Source organism: Aquarana catesbeiana, linkage group LG12, assembly GCF_042186555.1.
Source record: "Aquarana catesbeiana isolate 2022-GZ linkage group LG12, ASM4218655v1, whole genome shotgun sequence".
NCBI classification, from domain to species: Eukaryota; Metazoa; Chordata; class Amphibia; order Anura; family Ranidae; genus Aquarana; species Aquarana catesbeiana.
In genome coordinates, this window is record NC_133335.1 from 57,983,353 (window position 1) to 58,007,550 (window position 24,198).

The window sequence follows — 24,198 nt, forward strand, 5'->3', positions numbered from 1 at the left end:
AAACATACTTAGTCCTCAGTATGGTTTTAAACATATATATTTTTTTATATTGTTATAGATTATGCCATGAGATTTATACATTTGTAGTTTTTTGTTGTTCCATATATTAATCGCTAGTGCAATTACCGTTATTTGTGGTGTGCGATATGGTATCTACTCCGATGTGTGGCTCTGTCCTGGATTAGGATTATATTTATGTAGATAGGGTTAAACATCGCTTACTATAGCTTTTCATTTCCTGCTTTCTCTAAAATATCAAGGCTGGCACACAGCGTCATTTGCTGTTGTTGTTTTTACATAGCTGGAGCCGAACACTAGGATGTCAGCGATCCTAGGCAAAATGGCTGCTGTTATCTTTTACATAGCTGGAGCCGAACACTAGGATGTCAGCGGTCCCAGGCAAAATGGCCGCTGTGATAGTATAAATTACACATAGAGCGCCCGTCCTATTAGATCCCCCAGATGAAGGCACGTATACCCTGTGCCGAAGACGCGTAGGGGAGGGGCAGGACGGAGCTTTCTACACACAGACAGGCAGAGGATTGAACACCGCACCGCACGCCACAGGATTCATCTGTAGTGCATGTTTTGGATAGGATGGTGCACTGACGCACCCAAGCATTGTGAGTACCCTCCTGGAGGGATTGTTTTTAGGGCTTTTCAAATAAATTCCTGGCGGTATTATGCTATGAGTCTCCTTTCTTTCATATATGTCACCATTTGAGCGAGATACAGATCATCACCAGCATACCCTGTGTGAGCCCTGGAGTGGCTCTAATGCGTGTTTTGACACTGTTTAGCTACTGTGTCACACGCTCTAAGGTGAGCGCATTATCCATTGGGGGTCACTGGAGAGCACTGCAGCATGCCTTAATGTGCACATCTCATAAGAAGAGCATGAGGAATATTTAGCACTTTTTCAAAAAAACCAGCATGAGGATTGCCTGCTATTTGTTTGGACACTATTGTGCACTTTGGTTTATATACTCTTATGAATGGCTTGGACTGAGATATATTCATTTGTATGAATTGGTTTCGGACACTTTATTTATCAAGTAGCACTTATATATTTTTTTTTTTTTTTTTTTAATCATTTAAAGGATTTTTTTTTTTTTTTCCCCTCACATTTTTTTGCATGGTGCATGTTACCATTTTTCATATATTCAATTGTGGATTATAGTCACTTTCTTCACAGGTGTGTGACACTGTTTATAATAATTTTTAATATTGTATAGATTTATTATATTCTTTGTTCACGTATTTATAGCCTTTAGCGCATACACATATATTTATTTATTTTTGGCATATACACGGTATGGAACGTGGTTAGTGTGTGCAGCTGAATTAGGTTCATTTATTCACACTGAAGGCATTAACCCATTTGTGGCTCACAAGATTTTAGCACTATTTTTGAATCTTTCTTGTGAACCTGATCCTTCTGTATTAGGTTCTTCGGAAGAGTCATCAGCCTCTTCCTGGTCTCCCGAGAGAAAATTTGTCATCTCTCGCCCCTTGTTCCTCAGCATAGGGTCCTGAGCAATGGACGGGGACCTATTACACTTAGTCCCACTCTGGGATGCGATTAAAGCGTCAATTTTTTGCTCCAAGCCTAAAACGGTTGAAGAAAAAACCTCCTTAGTAATATATACAGGGGCTGCAGTGTTAAGTGCAGCTGCAACACTCGTCACTCCTGATGGCTCACTGACCAGCCAGATTACTTTCAGGGGAGGATGCCATCTTTTTTGAGATGGTTCTAGGCTTCCGTGTGACTGTAGAAGACTTTCTAGAGCCCTTTTTTGAGGTGTTTTTACCCCCCCTTCCGACCATAGCCCGATGCACAAAGCAGAGGTACTACCAGAAGGAATGCATCCACTGCTAGAGCAATAGTCCAGCTATACCGCTGCAATTAATGCTCAGCCTGATGCAGTAATAAATGTGTTAAAAGGAATGCCTGTGTCACCAAACCTTTCATGCCACCTTTGCTCTTGTGGCCCTCCGCAGCTTGCAGCAGTAACAATGGTGCCTTTTAAACACTCTTTCCCGTGCTGGGTGTTGGAGGACACCAATGCCGTGCTAAGCCCAGCCCAGCCCAGCCCAGCCCGCCTATGGACCCTCTCCTTTCCTTTTGAAAAGAGCCTTTCCCGTGAGAGCGTGGGCTTTCGATCCTATGGGATTGGCAGTGAGGGGAAAGAAAATGGGGAGGGGGGGGGGGTCTGGAAGCCGCCGAGCAAGGCAGCGTGCCGTTTTTTTTTTTTTTTTTTTTTTTTTTGAGCTTCTTCCCCGTGAAGAGGGGGAGAAAAAACAGCACAGGGGGGCGTCTGGTGGGGAGGAAAAAAAACCCCTCAGACTTACCAGAGGTTCGCTGCTGGCTGGAGGAAAGGAAACTGCTGTTCCTGGACACATCGTGGGCTCTCAGAAACACATGAGATGGAAAGTGCTCTATACAGCCCCCCAGTGGTGACACATAGGCATGACAACATTCACTAAATTTAAAGGAGACATAAGAAAATTTCAAAAATTTCTTAGAAATTCACCCTTCACCCTTCACAGTGGGTTCCATTAAACCTTGAGGAGCTGGGGATCCTCGGGGAAACCCACAATCCTGGACCTGTAATAACACCCCCGCCAGTACAACTTTATGGCCTTACTACCAAAAGTACTGGATCCCGGGGTTCAGCTCTCTAAAACAGAAGCGTTTACAGGCAAGACCTCGTTTCTTCGGACATGAGGCCCGGGTGCCATTCAATTCGTCCTAAAAGACACTTTGAATGGTCCTGGCTGCATAGCTAGCCCCAGCAAGGATTGCTCCAGTGGAGCTCAGCACAGCCCATCTTTACTCATGACCAACACCTTAGACACTGGCAAAAAAACTGAGGTACTTCCAGTAGTGGGAGGGGTTACATAGGGAGTGGACTTCCTGTCTTAGGGTGTGCCAGTGTCCACATCACCTGAAGGTGGCCTATAACCCACATAGTAACTACTATGGCTCTGTGTCCCGTGATGTACGATAAGAAAGTTTGTGTTATTCCTATTCTCTGAAAAATGGCCAAGAAGTCAAATTCTGCCAGGGTTTGTAACCTTATATCGCAAATGTTTTTGCAAAATTTTATAATAGAAACAAAAAAAAAAAAAGTTTTCCCCAAAGCGTTCACCCTTTTTTTCACTTATATCGCAAAAAATAAAAAACCCAGTGGTTATTAAATACCACCAAAAGAAAGCTCTATTTTATGTGGAAAAATCCATGACTGGAGTAATTCGTATTCAAAGTGCTAGAGCACTGAAAGCTAAAAAATTGTCTAGGCAGGAAGGGGGTAAAAGTGCCATGTATTGAAGTGGTTAAGGTGAATGTCCCTTTTTTCTCCCTTTTAGCAGAGTTCCTAGTTTTGACGGGTACTTCATGTCCCACATCCGTCACCCTGCCACCTAGGCGACTCCTCCTCTCCCCCTCCCTGCAATCATCAGGGACATGTCACAGGTCCCAGAAGATTGCCAGAACACAAAGGGCGCAGTGCAGCTCGCGCATGCGCACCCAGCAGTGAAGGCGCAAGCTATCACAGCTGGGTGCCTACACAATGACGGCGCCGCGGAGAGGAGGGGGGAGAGGAGCGAGGCTTTGAGCTGCCGTGCCCGCAGGAAAGTCCCTGCACTATTTTAGAAAATCACAGCCTGCACAGAAACCGAGGTTCCCAGTATGGGTGCAATTTCCAGTGTGGGCAAACAATTAGGATTAAATGGCACCCGCCCATGGGTCCTACAATTCGCTGTGCAGGTGATTGCAACTGTTGGTATCTGTGTGGGTCCCGCAGCGGCACCACTGGAGCAGATTAGTTTAAAAGCTATATGTGTACTGCATGATTACACAATTTTTCACACATTTCTGCAGATCACAGATGTGAACAGAAACCCCTACAGATAAAATTTTGAAAGTGTTCACCGCACATGGAAGTTTACGACTTAAGCTGTGAAGTGGTATCAAACCTTGCAATTCAGGCTTTACGCAACTTTTATTTTCAACTTCTTTATGAAAACTGGAATAAGAATTCCAACCATTAGCACAAAACATACACATATAAGAAACATAGCACACCAGATATTGCTATAACATTTTTAATTCCAGCTCCTTTGTGTAATATGAAGGGCTAACAGGGTTGAATCACCTAGAGTAGCGACATCACCCGCCAACATCCACTGATCTAGAAACTTTCCCACCAGCCGCACATTAAACACAAAAGACCCTGGAGCTTTAAAGTCATGTGACTGCATAGAACAAAACAGTATTAACATAATTTATGCTAAAATTGAAAGAGTTATTAAATTCGGGCACATTTTTACTTCTTAGGGGCCCCCTGCAGGTATATGTCATAATGTGCTAGTATGCACAGGATATTTAGCACAATATGGCAAATGGCAAACAAGCCCTCCAGTGCTGCAGTGCGGTCAATCCTGTGGGGACCGGGCGCTTCCATCTTCACCCGGTCCTCCTTCTGGGTCACCTGCCTTCAGCCAATTGAATGGCTAAACCGCAAGGACATCACTCCTGCACATGTGCACAGCAGTCGCATTGCCGCGGCACAGATCAGGGGCCATAAATGCACACGAAGCTGCGCACGCACAGCTCGTTGCAAAATTAAGGCAGGTGGTAGCTTTTAGACAGGGTAATAAATATAATGTCTGTCAGAAAGTTTTCAAAATGTGGCTTTACTACCAATTTAAGCATGGCAATGAGGAGTCAACATCTTATAGTAGGGTTATTCTTAGCCTTTCCTTCTACTTTAAGCTATGAAATGAAAGCAAACCTTGAAAATAAGGTTTTATCCAAACTTATGATCTTCAACCTATTTACGAAAAAACTGGAAAGAAACTTGTTAGTAACAGAGTGCACCAGATAGCCATAAAAATGTATTAAACAAAGGGAAACCATTGCACTTACTGGTGATGAGCACTTCCCGCTTTACATAAAGCAAGTGTAAAGCCCCTTTTCACATGGGCTTTCTGAACAGATGCACCTGCCAGTTTTACAGGGGGACCTGATTGGACGCTCCATTCAGCCCTATGGAGCAGCAGATGTCAGAGGTGGCATTTCCCCTGCTATCCGATCCATGAAAACCAGACAGATGGTGACCCTATTTTCCATCCGTCTTGTGGATCGGATGGGATCAGATGAAAAACAGACAGGCAGTCACTTTTCATTCCATATCCCCATAAGAGCGGGGCTCTGACAGGTCCGTCTCTGCACAGTGAGGTGAGACGGGCTTGTCATGCGCCTGCTCAGCGGATCGATCCCCCGCTGATCAAAGTGGAGTCCGCCGGGTGGACCGCCCGTGTGAAAGTGCCCTAAGCCCCATCTGGATCCATCAGCCCAGCTAGCACTGGCCACTAAGAGGAGCAGAGTGCATGAGATACCAAGCACCAATGCAACCCTCACAGAATATGTTGTGTGCCAATCACCTGAATCATGTAGCAATCCTATTCACAAAGCAAGTGCTACTACTGATTTTATAGCAGGGACTGATTTTATAGCAGGGACTCCCAATCACATCAGTAACACTACCCAACGAGCAGGCCTATTCTATGATGGAGGTAATCAGCACCCTCATATACCCAATGGGGGACTGAGTTTGGTGTCTCCTGGAGTTAGGTCTCAGTGCTTTAGTAGGCACTGCTGGATGGAATGGTTATTGCAAGTTGTGGATACAGAAGGAAAATAAAGCTGGCCATACCTTATACAATGTTCTGTTTCAATTCCCTTTAGATTAACCTTCAGCTATGTAGTGTAAGGGCCTGCCTGATTGCATACAAATTGAAAGTGTTTAGATTTATTAAAACTATAGGAAAATTGTACAATGTATGACCAGTCAGCCTGTGAGTGTTCCCAGTTTCAATGGTTTTAACTTGTTTCTTAATAGTATGGCAAGATTTGGTGCACTCAGTTACTCTGTTACCAAGTTTCCATAGCTTTTCTAGATATTGATACAAGCCATGTGTTTGCAAGAATAGTTTTAGCCTCATTTTGGTCAATTATAGAGCTTTTTTTTTTTTTTGGGGGGGGGGGGGGGGGGGGGGTTGTTTGGTTTTATTATTTTTTTTTAATAGCAAGAGCTGGTGCACTCAGTTACCATTGCCAAATATTTGGATACTGATACAAGCTGCAAAGATCTAAGCGACTGTATTTTCCATTGCACTTGGCCTCTGGGATTGTAGAATAGTTTTTAGCCCAAATTTGGGTCAGGCAGTTTTTAGGATTAGCACATTTTGTCCATTTAGAGAACATCTTCTGGCTGTCTCCCATTGTTAAATAGTTAAGTTATCTGCCTGTACAGATTCAAAGTAAGCATCATAACTTCAGGGTCACCTGATTTAATGTCAAGTGCTTTCAAAAAACAGTCTAGAGCTTCCTTCACATTTCCACCATCTTTAAGTACTTTGCCACGTTGTACCAGGGCGTCAAAATTATCTTTAATGCATGGGCGCTTTGCTTGAATCACTTCAGTATCTTGAGCCAGACAGTCGATTTGTTCATTAGTAAGGAGTTCCACTTCACCAGTAGATTCTTCTATGGATTCTTCTTCATTCACAGAGGTTCCAATAAAGCTATCAGATTCATGCTCTTCATCCGATGTCAATGCGCTTTCCCCTTCAGGTAGTGTCTCTCCTGCAGGTTCTGCTTCTGTAGATACATGCTCTTCTTTGGCTTCTTCAGCTTCATCTTCAACAAGTTCATCCTCCTCACTGCTTTCCTTGCTGGCATCAACAATGCTTTCTTCTAAGTCTGTTGCTTCCTCTACAGCGATGTCAATAAGAGATCTCCTGGAAGCTATAGATCTGCGTCTCATAGGGGTTCTGTTGGGGGAGATCAGTTTGCCAGAAATAGATCTGTCTAACTTAGGTGTTGAAGCACTTAGCCCTTTGGCTGAAGGGCTATTAAAAGGAGAATACACCCTCTCATTTTCATCAGCAAGGAACACAGAAGTTTCCTCCTCACTTTCAGAGGAGATTCTTCTTAAAACTTTTCGGCGACCAGTATGACATATCTCCTCCTCCTCCTCCTCAGTATCTATGCCATTTAGCTGAACATCCTTTTGATGCGAGTTTGCATAATTTGTGTTATGTTTAAACTTCTGACCTATTTCAGGACTGTCCCCAAGGTTGGGCATTGAATTTACTATTTCTTCACTTACAGCTTTAACTTCACTTTCAGCATCTGAAGAATGACCCAAGTTGTTGTCTTCCTGACTCATATTCTCAAGGGAATCATCTAATACAAGCATAGGGATGTTCTCTTGAGCCACTGAGGTCTCCATAACACTTTCCAGTTCACCCATGCTATCACCATATCCACCTTGATCCATTGAATCTTCAAGTACAAGATTGAAATCGCATTTTGATAGCTGCAAACTGAGTTTTTCTTTCACGCTTAGGTTTCCATGTTCAATATCGGACTGTTCCAATTTCACAGTATTGGTAAAGCTGTTTAAAGGGTTAGCCACTGGAGACACCAACAAAGACAATTTTTTCTCCACAGAAACTTTTGAAGCTGGATCCTCCGTAACATTATGTCCATCTGACGTAGCACTATAGGCATCCTATGAGAAATAAAATAGAGCGATATGAAAGTAATGTCAGCTGTTACATTCTGTGCAATTCACATGACAAAACAGCATGCAGTATAAAACCTTCTGCAAAGAAGCATTATAATAAGGAGTTCTCACCGACTTATGCAATAGCTTTTTGCAGGTGTAGTATCAAATCAATGCTGTATGCATGGTTTTAAATTAAAGCGGATCTCTAGGTTTTTTGTGACTTTAAACGTTTTGTCTGGACCAAACTGGTCCAAAAACTATTTCCTTCACTAAGTGCTGCACTGGCTCTAAGCACCGTATGTAATGCAAGTAGCTTTAGCTACATACAGTACACAGTGCTCGATTCTGGCTGTGACACACTCTTCCCATCTCAGGAAGAGCTCAGAGTGCCAGCAGGTGACCTGAGAAGAGGATCGGGACTGCTCAGTGCAAAATCACTGCACAGAGCAGGCAGGTAGGACATTTTAGTTTTACATTACAAATCACTAACATTTCTCTGCTATTTTCCCTATTCAGAGTAAAGCTGCAGAGACACTTAGAACAACCCCCACACAAGTATACTCTTGACTTCACTTGTCCCAACATTCTGCCACAGAACATACCCAGTGCTTCCACATATAGGAGAACATGTATTCTCCTACGTTACCACCCAGCAGCATTAACAGACTGCTCACATCTAAACATTTTAGGAAGGAGAGAGGGCAAAAGGAACTTGGTAGCTTGTTCAGGAAGTTTCATGCAAAAGACCGAGCCTCATTGAAAACATTTTTAGAGAACATCTAGCAAGGTTAAAGGGGTTGTAAACTCTTTTTTTTTTTTTTAACATAACAAAAACATGCCTATACTTACCTGCTCTGTGCAAAATGATTGCAGCCCCGATCCTCTTTGGGGGTACCCCGCTGGTGATCCTGGGCCCCCTCTTCATGGGGTGCCCCAACAGCAAGCCTCATTCCCTGGGGGCATCTGTGCGGGCTCGCTCCCGAGTCCTGAAGATGCACCCATTGACAGAGCAGGACTCAGCCCCACCCCCCTAATGATACTGGATTTGATTGACAGCAGCAAGAGCCAATGGCTCCTGCTGCTATCAATCTGTCCAATGAGGAGAGACAGCAGCTGGAGCCGCTGCACTCATCGCTGGTTTGGATCGGGCTCAGGAAAAGGAAAAGGAAAAGGAAAAAAAAAAAAAAAAAAGAAGAAAGGGGGGGGGGGGGGGGGTGCGTGCATCTGCAGCACAGGTGGTTTTTCACCTGCATGCATAGAATGCATTGCCACTTTAAGCATTACAAGCTGAATTTATTAAAAAGGGAGAATCTGAATTTAAAACTTTCTTCCATTTCGAATATAGTTCTCTAGCATCCTTAAAGCAGAGTTCCAGGTGAAATTGAAACTAGGTCTTAATTGAGCACCCCACTCCCCCTTTGTTTGTTTTTTTTGCCATTTTGTTGGTTTCCTGCAGGACTTCCCTCCTACCCCACTGCGGTGAGGTACGTAATTTCCCCATCTGCCCCCCACCCCCTCTGCCTTCTGGTACGTGTGCATGTCCCAGAAAACAACGGGGCCATTTTTGCCTGCACCTGAGCCGGTGAACGAATCAGCTTCGGGAGCCCGACATCGTGGAATCCCTGGAAAGGCAAGTGTCCTTTTATTAAAAGTCAGCAGCTACAGTATTCGTAGCTGCTAACTAACTTTTTTTTTTAGAAGCTGGAACTCTGCTTTAAAACCACTCCCAAGAGGAAATAAAGTAATCCATTGTTGTATTTAGTGGACCCTATCCGGCACAAACCTGCTCCCAAATTCTGCAATAAAGCTTGTGTCACAAAAGTTAAAGTGGAACTTTAGTCAGAAAATTAAGTCCTACTGGATCACTTCAGGATGGCCCCTTTTGCTGGTATAGCTATGTAAAAGGCAGTGAGAAAAGCGACTAGAATTCTAGGATGCATCACCAGCAGGAGCTTATTTAAAATACAAGGTCCAGTACCAAGTCCGGTTCCCTTACACACAAAGATATTGCTAAGATAGAAAGTCCAGAGACAGGTAAACAAGAATGGTGAAAGGTTTGGGGGATAACACATCAGGAGAGCCTTCAACTTACAATATGTACAGTCTGTAGAAAAGAAGAGAAAGGGGAGGCATGACTTTAAATTAGGGTTGTCCCGATACCGATACTAGTATCGGTACCGATACCGAGCATTTGCCCAAGTACTTGTACTTGGGCAAATGCTCCCGATGCTTCCCCCGATACCTGGAAGACAGCTGTGATCGGTGCGTGGGGGAGTTACAAGATTCTCCCCCAGCGGCTTTAGTGACATACAGCGGTGATCGGCTCCATTCCCCTCTCCTTCTCTGTCCCCCTCCGCTGTCCCTCCGTTCTGCTCTCAATCTCTGTCCCCCTCCACTGTGCCCTCCGTTCCCCTCTCCAGAGTCAGCTGACTCTGTTCATTCACATAACTGAAACATTGTAATCTCCTGTGATTACGATGTGTCAGTTTATGAATGGAGAGGAGCCGCTGTCTTCTCTCCGTTCATTTTCAGTGCAGCTGAGGCTGCAGAGAAAGGGACTGGGGAATCTCTATCCTCTGTCTCTTTCTCTGTCTCAAGGGGGAGATATCAGAGGTCTGTTAAGACCCCTGATATCTCAGCAAAGCCCCCCCAACAGGGCTGATTTAAATAAAAAAAAAAAAAAAAAAACACCACATATTGCAATAAAGAATAAAAAAAATATTATTGTAAAAAATAAAAAATTGTAAATAAAAAAAAAAAAAAATTAAGTCCTACTGGATCACTTCAGGATGGCCCCTTTTGCTGGTATAGCTATGTAAAAGGCAGTGAGAAAAGCGATCGGGCAAAAAAAACACATACACATACACCGTTCATCCCCACCCCCCCACCCCCCCCCCCCGAAAAGAAAGCACTGTTAAAAAAAAAAAAAAAAAAAAAAAAACACTGTCACGTGACATTAAAAAAAAAAAAAAAAAAAAACGGTATCGGCGAGTACTTGAAAAAAAAGTATCGGTACTTGTACTCGGTCCTAAAAAAAGTGGTATCGGGAAACCCTACTTTAAATACTTCAAGGAGGTGAATATGGTTGAGGGCAGTATTTTTAAAGCCAATATCAAGAACACGGGGACATGACCTCAAACTAGCAGGTGGAAAGTTCAAAACTAATCTTAGAAGGTATTCTTTTACTGAAAGGAGTAGTTGATGCTTGGAATAGACTTCCAGCAGAGGTAGTGAGTCAGTCAACAGTAATTGACTTCAGACACGCTTGGGACAAACATGGATCTATACTCAAGACAAAAAAAAAAAAAAAAAAAAAACACACACACACACCACACCCCTTATTGTGCAGCTCCTCCCTAATACTGGACCCAGATAGTGATCCAACGATGTGCACAGGAGCAGCGCTTTCTCCTCATTGGCCGAGACACAGCAGCAGGAGCCAGTGGCGGGACCAAGCCAATGCTGTGTCCCATGGACACACAGAGGAGGCTCAGGAGCGAGCATGCACGAGTGCCCCTAGAGCAAGCAGCTTACTCTGGGGTCACTCCACGGGGTGGGAGGGGGGTGATGAGCCAGAAGTGCCAGTGTGGGACCCAAGAAGAGGATCGGGGCTGTTCTGTGCAATGGCTTTGTGCAGAGCAAATAAAGTATGACGTTTGTCATTTGTTTTTAAAAAAAAGCTGAACCTTTAGTATCATTTTATATAGCATGTGGTATACAGTCAGAGCCATATAGGAAACCGATATCACTTATAGTAAACTTTTTATGTTTCAACACTAAAAAAATGCTTAAGTTTTTTTTTTTTTATTAAATTTAATATGTACGTGCTATCTTCCTTTTAAATTTGGCAAAGACTGTCTACATGCAGTGTGTTCCTGTTGCTCCCCTTTATGAACATACATACTGGCCGCCTCCTTCAAAAAGCAGAGTGCATGGTATTTTTCTTATAAGAATTCTATTACTTTTCTTTTCATTATGGGTATCTATGCTTCCTTGCAACTAAGTCCCTTGCCTCCATTGGGTCCTACCCATTGGATGTCCCCAGTTGATACCTGGTTATGGGGTACTATGTCCTTGCCGAGTTGGGGTGGCAGTGGACTGGGTGGGGGGAAAACGGTTATGGGTATTTGTTCCTTTACACCAACGTATTTCCAAATGCCTGTTTATGCTTTAGGTACTATGCTATTGCCATACATACATTATCGATGTTGGATGTCACTGTGTTTTATGTTATCTGATGTGTTTATCTCTGCTCTGCTGGTCCTGGTACAACTGCGGTCTATTATACATGCCTTATATCCACCATGAGTTCCCTGAAATTTCTTACGTGGAACGTCAGAGGCTTGCGCAATAAGATCAAACGTACAGCCGTCCTGACATTCCTAAAATCTCAGCGTGCTGACATTATCACGCTAGTTGAAACTCATGTTACGGGCCACCTACAATCCTCTCTTAAAAAGTCTTGGGTAGGTTGGGCCTATCACACTACCCACACCTCATATTCCAGAGGGGTGTCGATCCTGGTTGCAAAAAGGGTTCCCTTCGACCTAGTGTTGCTGCAAACGGACCAACAGGGCAGATATGTGTTTATACATGCCACCATTAATGGATCCCCTATTCTGATACTAGCTTGCTATGTCCCTTCCTCATACAACTCGCTTGTAATTAAGGAGGGTCTTGCTTTTATGACGCAATATCCCTCTATACCGGCAGTATGGATGGGGGACTTTAATATGACCCTCACCCCCGCTCTAGACCGAATGGGCACACCAGACCCTCCCCTTGACCCACACCAGACTATACCGCATACTAACTGATTTCGCTATTGTTGACACCTGGCGTCACAAGCATCCACACACTAAAGCTTTCTCCTGGTTTTCAGCCAGTCACAACACAATGTCAAGTATCGATTTCATTTTAATTTCCAAGTTCCTGACACCTAAACTGGGAGATGTGGGATTTGCTCCGAGAATACTTTCGGATCACGCTCCAGCTCCTGAAAGCCTCCCCTGCTCCATCTTGGCGGTTGAACCCATTTTGGCTGACGGCTCTGACGGACCAGGAGGATATCCCTGCAGAGCTACAATATTATTTCATGGCCAACAGGGACTCAGCCACTTATGACCTTGTATGGGAGATGTTTAAAATCCACGCCCGCTCCCTCCTTTCCATGCGTATTAACAGAGTCAAAAGGTCATCGAAAATTATTGTCCAACAGGCTACAGAGCATCTGCAGGTGTTGGAGGAGGCGTTCCATCGGGACCCCTCGCCCAGCACTGCTAATAATCTTAAAATTCAGGCGCGACAAGTTTCCCAACTACACATTGAAAAAGCTAAACACCACATTTTTTTCTGTAAACAAAGGGTGTTTGAATATGGAGAAAGATCGGGCAAACTGCTTGCGTATCTTGCTCATTTAGATGCGCGTCCCCCTGTGGTGGTGTCGTTGACGGATCCGCAGGGGAACGACATCACTGATCCCCAACAAGTGGCGGAGGAATTTGGGAAATTCTACCGTACACTCTACACTTCCCGTGTCACTCACACTCCCCAAGAGACCAGGGACTACCTAGCGGGAGTTAAATTCCCTAAACTGACCAAAGATCAGCCTGACCTTTTGGAAGCCCCTATCACTAAGGAGGATATTTCTGAGGCTTGGCCGCATCTAAGGCCCCAGGATCAGATGGCTTACCACTAGAGGTCGACCGATATGGGTTTTTCTCTGGCCGATGCCGATATTTAGAAATCGCTGTGGCTGATGGCCGATATGTGATGCCGATTTTTTTGGGCCGATATATATTTGGCCGATTTTTTTTTTTCCTTTCTTTTTTCCCTTCATCTCATAAAATCTAACAGTTAGACCCCTTTCACACTGGGGCGTTTTTCAGGAGCTTTTGGGCTAAAAATAGCGCCTGTAAAGTGCCTGTAAAACGGCTCCCCTGTAGTCTCAGTGTGATATCCCGAGTGCTTTCACACTGAGGCGATGCGCTGGCAGGATGTAAAAAAAAGTCCTGCAAACGGCATCTTTGGAGCGGTGTATACCGCTGCTCCACCACTCCTGCCCATTGAAATGAATGCGCACCGCTACTGAAGCCTCTGCAAAGCGTTTTGGCAGCGGCGCTTCAGGGGCGCATTTAACCCCTTCCTCGGCCGCTAGCTGGGTTATAAGCGCCCCGCTAGCAGCCGAATAGCGCCTCTAAAATGACGGTAAAGCGCTGCTAAAACTAGCAGCGTTTTACCATCAACGCATGCCCGCTCCAGTGTGAAAGCAGCCTTAAGTAATACAGAAATTTTTTTTCATTTAAACATTAAACAAAACAAACCTTCAATCAGTTCACTTGTATGTATAATTTAAAAAAAAAAAAACAAAAAAAAAATATCTTAAATAATAAATACACAAAAACAGGTAATCAAAACTTTTGGACGAAAAAAATGGGCTAACTTTACTGCTTAGGTTTTTTTTTTTTTTTAATTCATTACTGTATTTTTTTTTTTTAAATTGCGCTTGAAAGACCGCTGCGCAAATACCGTGTGACATAAAATATTGCAACAATCACCATTTTATTCCCTAGGGTCTCTGCTAAAAAAATATATATACTGTTTGGGGGTTCTAAGTGATTTTCTAGCAGAAAATACAGGATTTTTACTTGTAAGCAACAAGTGTCAAAAAAGATTTAGTCTTTAAATAGTTAAACTGAGAGCTTCTACACACTGAGTTCAGTCTATTGATAAAAAGAACCTGAAAGATACAATGTATCTTCTTATCAGACTTGGCAGGCTGCCCAGAGGAGGAGAGAATCCTCTCCACAGATAACCTTAGGAAACTTGCATTAACTTCTATTACAGAAGTCATTTGCAAGTCATGGCTGAAGTTATAATCGGCCTTTTTTATCAGCACAATCGGCCTATGCCGATTAAGTAAAAAAACGCCAAATATCGGCCGATATATCGGCCGGCCGATATATCGGTCGACCTCTACTTACCACTCGAATTCTATGCCACCTACTCTGAAATTGTAATCCCTAAACTTTATGACCTGTACAAATCCATGTTTGATGCAGGCATTTTACCCCCCTCCATGAGAGAGGCCCAAAATTGTGGTAATCCCTAAGCCTGGTAAGGACCCTAAATACCCAGAATCGTATAGACCTATTTCCCTGCTACAGGCAGTGGTGTATTTAGGTTTTGTGCTGCCCTAGGCCTGACTAAACGCATGCACCCCCCCCTAATTTAAATACGACCCACCCCATCCTGCCGAGGCCACACCCCTTCCTGTTTAAGACCCACCCTATCATCTGTAAACAACACCCCTTCCTCTTTAGGCTCATTTGGCACCTTTCAGGGGGGAACGGGTACCTGTTTCTGACAGGTACCCTTCCCCACTTCCGGGAGACTGCGCTGTCCCCTCTGAAGTTTGCCCCCCTCCTCCTTCCTCCGCTGGGCCATTCAGAAAGTGCAACGCGCTTCGCACATGTGCAGTAGGGAACCGGTCGGTTTCCCTTACCATGAATGATAGTGGCAAAACCCGAGAGCCAATCTGAAAATCGGCTGAGGTGTCGACATCGCTGGATCCCTGGACAGGTAAGTGTCCTAATATTAAAAGTCAGCTACAGTATTTTTAGCTGCTGAGTTTTAATGCTATCACGGGGGGGGGGGGGGGTGGTATGTCTCACTGTGCCCCATCAAACGCAGCCACTGTGCCCCATCAAACGCAGCCACTGTGCCCATCAAACGCAGCCACTGTGCCCATCAAACGCAGCCACTGTGCCCATCAAACGCAGCCACTGTGCCCATCAAACGCAGCCACTGTGCCCATCAAACGCAGCCACTGTGCCCATCAAACGCAGCCACTGTGCCCATCAAACGCAGCCACTGTGCCCATCAAACGCAGCCACTGTGCCCATCAAACGCAGCCACTGTGCCCCTCAAACGCAGCCACTGTGCCCCTCAAACGCAGCCACTGTGCCCCTCAAACGCAGCCACTGTGCCCCTCAAACGCAGCCACTGTGCCCCTCAAACGCAGCCACTGTGCCCCATCAAACGCAGCCACTGTGCCCCATCAAACGCAGCCACTGTGCGCCATCAAACGCAGCCACTGTGCCCATCAAACGCAGCCACTGTGCCCATCAAACGCAGCCACTGTGCCCATCAAACGCAGCCACTGTGCCCATCAAACGCAGCCACTGTGCCCATCAAACGCAGCCACTGTGCCCATCAAACGCAGCCACTGTGCCCATCAAACGCAGCCACTGTGCCCCTCAAACGCAGCCACTGTGCCCCTCAAACGCAGCCACTGTGCCCCTCAAACGCAGCCACTGTGCCCCTCAAACGCAGCCACTGTGCCCCTCAAACGCAGCCACTGTGCCCCTCAAACGCAGCCACTGTGCCCCATCAAACGCAGCCACTGTGCCCCATCAAACGCAGCCACTGTGCGCCATCAAACGCAGCCACTGTGCCATCAAACGCAGCCACTGTGCCATCAAACGCAGCCACTGTGCCCATCAAACGCAGCCACTGTGCCCATCAAACGCAGCCACTGTGCCCATCAAACGCAGCCACTGTGCCATCAAACGCAGCCACTGTGCCATCAAACGCAGCCACTGTGCCATCGAACGCTGCCACTGTGCCCATCGAACGCTGCCACTGTGCCCATCGAACGCTGCCACTGTGCCCATCAAATTCTGCCATAATACTGATATACTTTATTAAATCACTGTACCTGCTGTCCTGGGGGTTTCCCTCGTGCTCCTCTCTCTCCTCCTGACGTCACAGCCCCAGGGCCGAGGAGAAGATTCACTGCAGGAAAGCAGTGCAGGGGAGGGTAGGTGGAGCTTAAGGCTCCACCTGTCACCTGTTGCATATGGGGGGCGCGAGTGACACACGCCGCCCCCCCGCATGAGAGAAAACCCCCCCCCACCCGTCTGACTGATTCCCGGCTCCCGCCTCCCGCACGCTTGCAGCCCACGGCGGCCGGCTTTCTGTAGCGGCGCCGCGGTGTATGGGCGTGCTTGTCAGAGAGTAGGGGGAGTGAGATACACGCCCCCACCCTCTGCCAAGCACGCCCATACACCGCGGCGCCGCTACAGAAAGCCGGCCGCCGTGGGCTGCAAGTGTGCGGGAGGCGGCAGCGGGAGCCGGGAATCAGTCAGACGGGTGGGGGGGCTTTCTCTCATGCGGGGGGGGCGGCCTATTTTGCCGCCCCCCGCAAAGTGTCGGCCTAGGCCAAAACACAGCCCTGGCTACAGGTGGACATAAAGATACTGGCCAAGATTTTAGCCTCCCGCCTTAACAAGGTCATTCTGTCACTGATCCACCCTGATCAGACTGGCTTCATGCCAGGGAAAAATACCGCAATGAATATTCGCCGCCTATTCATGAACATTCAGGGATCCCACGATGAAATCGGTTCGAGGGTCGTGGTGGCTCTGGATGCCGCCAAGGCCTTCGAGTCTGTGGAGTGAAACTACCTATGGGAGTGCCTTTTGGGATTCGGCCCCAACTTTATCCGTTGGGTTCAGCTCCTCTAGCAATCTCCAAGGGCCAGAGTGTTCGTGAACGGCTGGCTCTCTGACCAATTCCCGCTAGAAAGGGGGACCCGACAAGGCTGTCCTCTTTCCCCTATGCTATACACACTTGCTGTAGAGCCATTGGCCATTATGATTTGTGCAGATACTAGCATCCATGGTATCAAGATAGGGAATCTGGAAGAAAAGATTGGCATGTACGCCGATGATACGCTCTTGTATCTGGCGGACTCTGGTCACTCTCTGACTGCAGCCCTCCATTCTATAGAACGTATCGGTACCCACTCCGGCCTGAGCATTAACTGGTCTAAGTCCCAGATCCTTCCGATTGACCATTTCCCCTCCCCTGACCCTCCCAAGGGTCTCCGTGATCAAGTGCCTTGGTGTGCAGGTCACTGGATCACTCGCAGACTATACACTCTTAAACATTGAACCTTTGTATGCCCTGATCAAGACCAAAACTCAGATTTCCCCTAGGTGTTATGGGACGCATCAGTTTAGTCAAGATGATACTCCTCACAAAGATACTTTATCTGGTGTGGCATGCCCCCCTATACATACCACAAAAATTCTTCAAGGCAATCGAATCTATTCTAAATTCATTTATATGGGGGCACAGTAGACACAAATTATCTTGGAAAACTTTAAAAAATCCGGTGACTCTGGGAGGAGCTGCCCTTCCAGACTTTCAGGAGTATTACCTTGCTTCCCAACTGTCCCATTTCTTTCATTTTGATAAAAGTGAGCGACCTCAATACCAGTTACTGCTATGTGAGCACCCTGATGACCTAGCCCACACCCCGCTTCAATCAGTTCTTAGAGCTCCCTTGACAAGACGTTCCCCCCACCACAACACAGACAAGCTGACACACCACCGGAGGGTATGGCGGGTGGCACTACAAAAACTCGGAACCCCGCGGATCCATTCCCATACACCTCTCTGGTTTAACACACATATACCTGAACTGTTGTCCATCCCAGACCCTGCGGTGTGGATACGCCATGGGATTTTGTACTTACATCAGGTCATGACCACTACGGGACTTAAAACATTCCGAACGCTAAAGGACGAATATTCCCTCCCTAACTGTCTTCTCTTTAGATATTTACAACTTCGTCACGCTATACAACCTCAGTTTACCGGTCTTAACCCTTCCCTGGCAGTTCCCTCTATAGTAGACACAGTCACTCATACTGAGTCTGCCAAATTAATCTCCACTCTATACTCCGCTATCCGTCTCCCCAGTACCACGGCCTTGGCCTATGCTGCCAAGACAAGGTGGGAGGCGGGCAGATTGAGGATGAGGATTGGGATGAGATTTTGGAAGACGTGAAAAAGGTATCCCCTAAGTTATCAGACCGCCTCACGCAGTTGTATATCATACATAGGACGTATCTGACCCCCCCAGAAGATAGCGCGTTTTAAACCCATGTACAATCCAGGGTGCCGCCGATGCGACCACACCCCAGGCTCCTTCTACCACCTTTTATGGTCCTGCCGAACTGTCCAAACATACTGGATACAGGTGATCCGTTTCTTGCATGATCAGATGGGCTCTCCTGCTACACTAGACCCAAAAATGTGCCTACTCGGTCTGCTGCCGGGTTTAGACACAGACAAACCCCTCCGTACCTTTTTGCAGGAGACGCTATTCTTGGCGAGGAAAGCGGTAGCCCGTATGTGGATGCAGGCCCTGCCCCCTACAATTCAATGCTGGAAGGAGGTTAATGACACTCTTCCATATAAAAAACTGATTTACGTCCATAGAGGGTGTTCGCTCAAATATGAAAGCGTCTGGAGCAGATGGTGAAACGTGCACCTAATAGCCTCGTCTCCTATTCCCCCCTCCCCTTTTTGTATTCTCTTTCTTTTATATATATGTTGTACATTGACTCCATTTTTATTGATGCGTTTTACTGTAAGCTATACAGACATTTCAATATATTCATGTATGTACTATTGTCAAAGGCTATGTTGGTCTAAGTTGATTTATCTACCATGCATACTTTTTTTCAATAAAGTTGGTTTTTCCAATTAAAAAAAAAAAGAATTCTATTACTTACCCACAAAGGCAGATCATGTTGACGTAAAACTGAGGGATTTTTGTCCTTTTCTTCATCAGTTATTACATTTGTTTGAATGCTTATGTTACTTGGGGGTTCACATTTGAATGGAGCTGGAGGCAGATCTTCTTCATCTGAATCTAAAACGATAAAGCTGGTCATCGGACAGTCTACACCCTTTGTCCCTTTGATTTCTATGGAAAGAGCTGGCGAGTTTTCCTCATAGTCATCACTCACTAGATTAGTGACTTCATTTACTTGATCTGTTAATGCCCTTGCAAATGGACGATTTTCTGCATCTTCACTAGAATTTTCAATTAACAAACTTTCCATATGACAGCTGATATTAGCAATTTCTTGTTCTTCTAGATCCACAATGACAGGAGGAGAAGTTACTGGTTTCAGACTGGGCAGACTTCTTGGTTTGGGTTTTTCTGGGGGAGGTATCTGCCGCAGCCAAGCTCCTTCAGTTCCCTTTCTTATTTGTTCCATTAGTTGCTCATTCATCTGAGATTCCATTTGTACAAGTTCATGAGCTTTCTGCACCCGCTCTTTAATGTAATGTGCTTCTTGCACATTCTCACATTCATCGTCCTCTTGGCTGGACGTCTCTTGTGCATAGATGAGGTCATGGTCAGAAATGCCAAAGATGGGCAACGTATGCAAGTAAGCTATGTGCTCATCCAGATTGGTGTCAGTTTTCCTTTGAGACGAGTGCATATTTTGCAGCTGGATCTGGGTTGTAGACGTACGTGTATCCTCTAAAGTAAACAGCTCCTTTAACTCTTGCTTTGAAAAATAGCGGTGAGGATTCTTTTTGTCACCAGTCGTTTGCCTGATTAAAGAATCTTTAAAGATTTGCCTTCTGTAAATTTTTTCTTCCACCGTCCCACATGTTATGAGCCTGTAAATGACCACATTGGCTTGCTGTCCTATTCGATAAGCTCGATCAACAGCTTGAGCATCAGTCGCTGGATTCCAGCTTGGGTCAAAAATCACAACACGGTCTGCTGCGGTTAAAGTTAATCCAACGCCGCCGACCTGGGTGGTTAACAATAGTACAGAGTAATTTCTATTGCTTTGAAACAAACTTATTCTTTTCTCCCGGTCTAAAAGGGAAACAGTACCATCGATGCGCATAATCTTAAATCCTGTGTTTGTCAAAATACGATCAACCATGTCAAGCATTTTTCTTGACTGGGAAAAAACAAGAGTTCTGTGGTCTTCTTCTCTGAGTTTATGAAGAAGCTCAATAAGCAGAAGAAGTTTTCCAGACTCTTCAATCAGAGCCTCATCAGAAAGATGATCAAATTTAGTAACTGGCTCAGGCTCATCTTCTGACATATCGCCCTCCAGTCCAAGCTGACTACATGCCCTTGCCGACAAAAGTCTGGGGTGGTCACACAATTTTTTTAGAATAGTCAGCTCTGCCAGAGGTGACCTTGTAGTCATCAATAATTCTTTAATTTGGTCCAGAGATAAAAATTTTCTATAGACATCTTCCTGAATGGCTGATAGATACACCCAGATTATGAAGTCATTCTTTCGGGTGAGAGAAGGCATCTCAGGTGCTTTAATATCGGACTGAGACACTGAAAGCTGTTTTGAAGCCTTTTTGTTCTGCACATCACTTTTTGTTCTTCTCAGAAAGTAAGGCTTGATAATGTTCATGAGGTTTTCAGAAATTTTTAGTCCAAGAGCTTTTTCGCCTGCAGTAGCATCTCTCTCTCTAGCCCTAGTTATTGGATTTTCATACTCCATTTTGAAAGTCTTTGCAGTCCCAAGCAATGTACCTTGACAAGCAAAGTCATACAAAGCCCACATTTCTCTTAAATTGTTTTGGATTGGTGTGCCGGTGAGGAGAATGCGATTTTTAGCAGGCAAAGCAGCACAAGACTTTGCAGTCTTTGTTGACGAGGTCTTAATTTTGTGAGCCTCATCTAAAATAATGTAATCCCAGACAAACTCTCTTCCATTGTAGGTAGACAGTTGTTGCCAGTTGTTTATTAGCATCTGGTATGTAGTTATTAGAATACCACCCTTCCTCTGAATCTTTTCAAGGTTTCTGGCCCGTTCTTTTTTACTGACACCGTGAAATTCATTTACCCTCATGCCTGGGGTCCATTTTTCAAACTCTTTTATCCAGTTGCTGATTAAGGTTGTTGGCATTATCAAAAGTACGGAACTAGCCAATTCTGCATCAAACATCCCAGACAGGAAAGCAATAACTTGTATAGTTTTTCCGAGGCCCATATCATCTGCCAATATACCGCCTTTTTTTCCATCTCTATACAGACTGTACAAAAAGGCTACACCTTCTTTCTGATGTTCGAAGAGTTTCTTGTACAGTTCCTTGTATAGCATCAAACCACTGCTGAGCACATCCACAAACTCATCATCTTGCTCATTTTGTAGTTTGAGCTGTTGAGCTTCTTCAAGCTTTGCAATCCTACTCTTCAACTTTGCACTGGGATGTAGGTTTTCCGCTTTTCGGAAGTATTCAATTGATTTCAGGAAGTTGCCATTCTTTGCTTCTTCTTTGGCCTTTCTTACATATCTGGAGACAGGAGATAAAAACCACAAGGATAAGAGTTGTGCAGAAGACATCTGTCACAAAAACACAGAAACTTAATCAGTGAATGATGTAAACGCTAAACAAATCAGAGTAGTTACATATCCAGCTACAGCCCTAATATAAAAACGTATGAAAAATTCAGTGCACCGAATGGAAAGTTTGGTTCAGAAACAGAAAATGCAGGATGCACTTGACCGAAAAAGATTTGTTAATTCTATACCTGTATATTTTCTTTATAGAATTGTATTATATTCAACTTTTTAATCAATATCATGAATTTAAATGAATATGAACGTGTAGTCCATTATTACTTCCTTTAGGGCCAGTGCATTTTTTTTCTGCATCAAAAAACGCACGAAGTGTAGGTTGTATGGTTTCCAATTGCATAATTCACACTAGTGCAGTCAGTTCAAGAAAAAAAAAAAAAAATGCAACAGAATGCACTGGAACGCATCAAAAATGCACCGGACCCCAGTACAGTAAGATAAAAAATAAAATAAAAAAAAAAAGCACACACACCACGCATCTGGAATACATCCCTGGGATTCAGAAACACATCTGGAATGGTTCTGGAGTGCGTTTGTGGTGTGAACAAGCCTGTAGCACAAGAAAAATGTATCCCTTTAAATTCTATGTATGTCTTCACACTGATCCATTGTGCTTTTTGTTGTAGTGTTAAAAATCTTGCCTGCTGCATTTTTGGTCAGGGGGAAAAAAAAAAAAAAAAACACAACACACACACACCCTTCCTGTTACAATGCATTGAAAACGCAGCAAGAAAGCATCAATAACACACCAGTGTTACTTTGAGTCACATGACCTATGAAAACTAACCATAAAAGCATAGTAAAATCGCGGCAAAGTCGCATGCGTTTACTGCACCATGCCAATAACACCTTTTCCATTACATTTCGGCCACTGAAATTTCAGTGCACCTCTAATGAAAAACTATTTATAAAAGGTGATCCAGATTACCCAAGAGTTAGTTTTGTTTAAGCGGGAAAAAAAAAATAAAAATAAATAATTTATACACACACACACACACACACACACACACACACACACACACACACACACACACACACACACACACACACACACCGCACCCCCACTGTCATTGGCTAAAATGGCATGTCCTTGGTACTGCAGTCTCATGGGATATTTACATCTCCCAAGAGGATGCAGGAGCGGGCAGACTGAGCAGCCAGGCAAAGCATGCCACCAATAGGTGGCAGCACAAGATTCTAGATAGGTCACCTGAACAGTGAAAAGCAGCAGTACAACACTGGGTTATCTGTGCAAAGGAGTATATAGATTTTGAATAGAATGCAGTAAAAACTACACGCACACATGGAGGGGGGTTCATTAGTGTCATTAAACCCAAACTATGAAAAACTCATTACATGCTATACAACAGTGTTCATACTCACAAAGCCAATAAAGCATTAATTTAGTGTAGAACGAAATGTACCTGGTTAATCCTGCCTTCAGCTGTCCCTCCCATTTTCTCTGTTACCACTGTAGCCCGAGATTGTATAGACCAGCTGGTGTCCTCTACGAGCATGCCCTGTTTCAGTTCCCTTCCAAGCTCTTCATTTCCTCCTTATCTGTGCAGCCCACATGAGTATAGAGTCACACATGTGGCTGTATTCACAGTGGTAAATGACACTCCCCCTCCCTCCTCCTATTGCTAAACACTATGGAGGTAGGATATAGTATGGCGAGTGACTACATTCACTAAAACTCAAAAAACAAAACAAAGTTTTAAAGGGGTTGTAAAGTCTCCAGGTTTTTCACGTTAATGCATGCTATGTATTAACCACTCGCCGACCGCCTCCTGTAGATATACGTCGGCAGAATGGCACGGCTGCGCAAAGTAACGTACCTGTACGTTACTTTGAGTTTGCCGCCGTGCGCGCACGCCTGCCGTGAGTTGGGTCGCAGGTCCCGCGGACTCGATCGCCGCGGGGATACCCGCGATTGCCTCACGGAGAGGACGAACCCGTTCTGCCTAGTGACAGTGTCACTGATCTCTGCTCCCTGTCATCGGGAGCAGAGATCAGTGACTTGTCACACACAGCCCATCCCCCCTACAGTTAGAACACATCCCTAGTACTGACTTAACCCCTCCCTGCCCCCTAGTGGTTAACCCCTTCACTGTCAGTATCATTTACACAGGAATCAGTGCATTGTCAAAAATGTCCGATGTGTCCGCCATAATGTCGCAGTCACAATAAAAATCGCTGATCGCCACCATTACTAGCAAGAAAAAAAAATTATTAATAAAAATGCCATAAAAATATCCCCTATTTTGTAAACGCTATAACTTTTGCGCAAACCAATAAACGCTTATTGCGATTTTTCTTTACCAAAAATATGTAGAACAATACATAATCGGCCTAAACTGAGGAAAAAAAAGTTTTTTATATATATTTTTGGGGGATATAGCAAAATG

General features: G+C 44.8%; 1 protein-coding gene across 1 annotated transcript in view; it reads right to left on the minus strand.

The window, feature by feature from the left end:
• Positions 1–3,954: 3,954 nt before the first annotated feature.
• ERCC6L (ERCC excision repair 6 like, spindle assembly checkpoint helicase) overlaps positions 3,955–24,198 on the minus strand; it is a 40,024-nt gene continuing 19,780 nt past the window's right edge. Inside the window, exons 3-4 of the mRNA XM_073607861.1 lie at positions 19,169–21,725; positions 3,955–7,583 (exon numbers count right to left, since the gene is read on the minus strand). Coding sequence (XP_073463962.1) covers positions 6,300–7,583; positions 19,169–21,725 — 3,841 coding nt within the window. The 3' untranslated portion in view covers positions 3,955–6,299. The remainder of the gene's footprint in view (positions 7,584–19,168; positions 21,726–24,198) is intronic.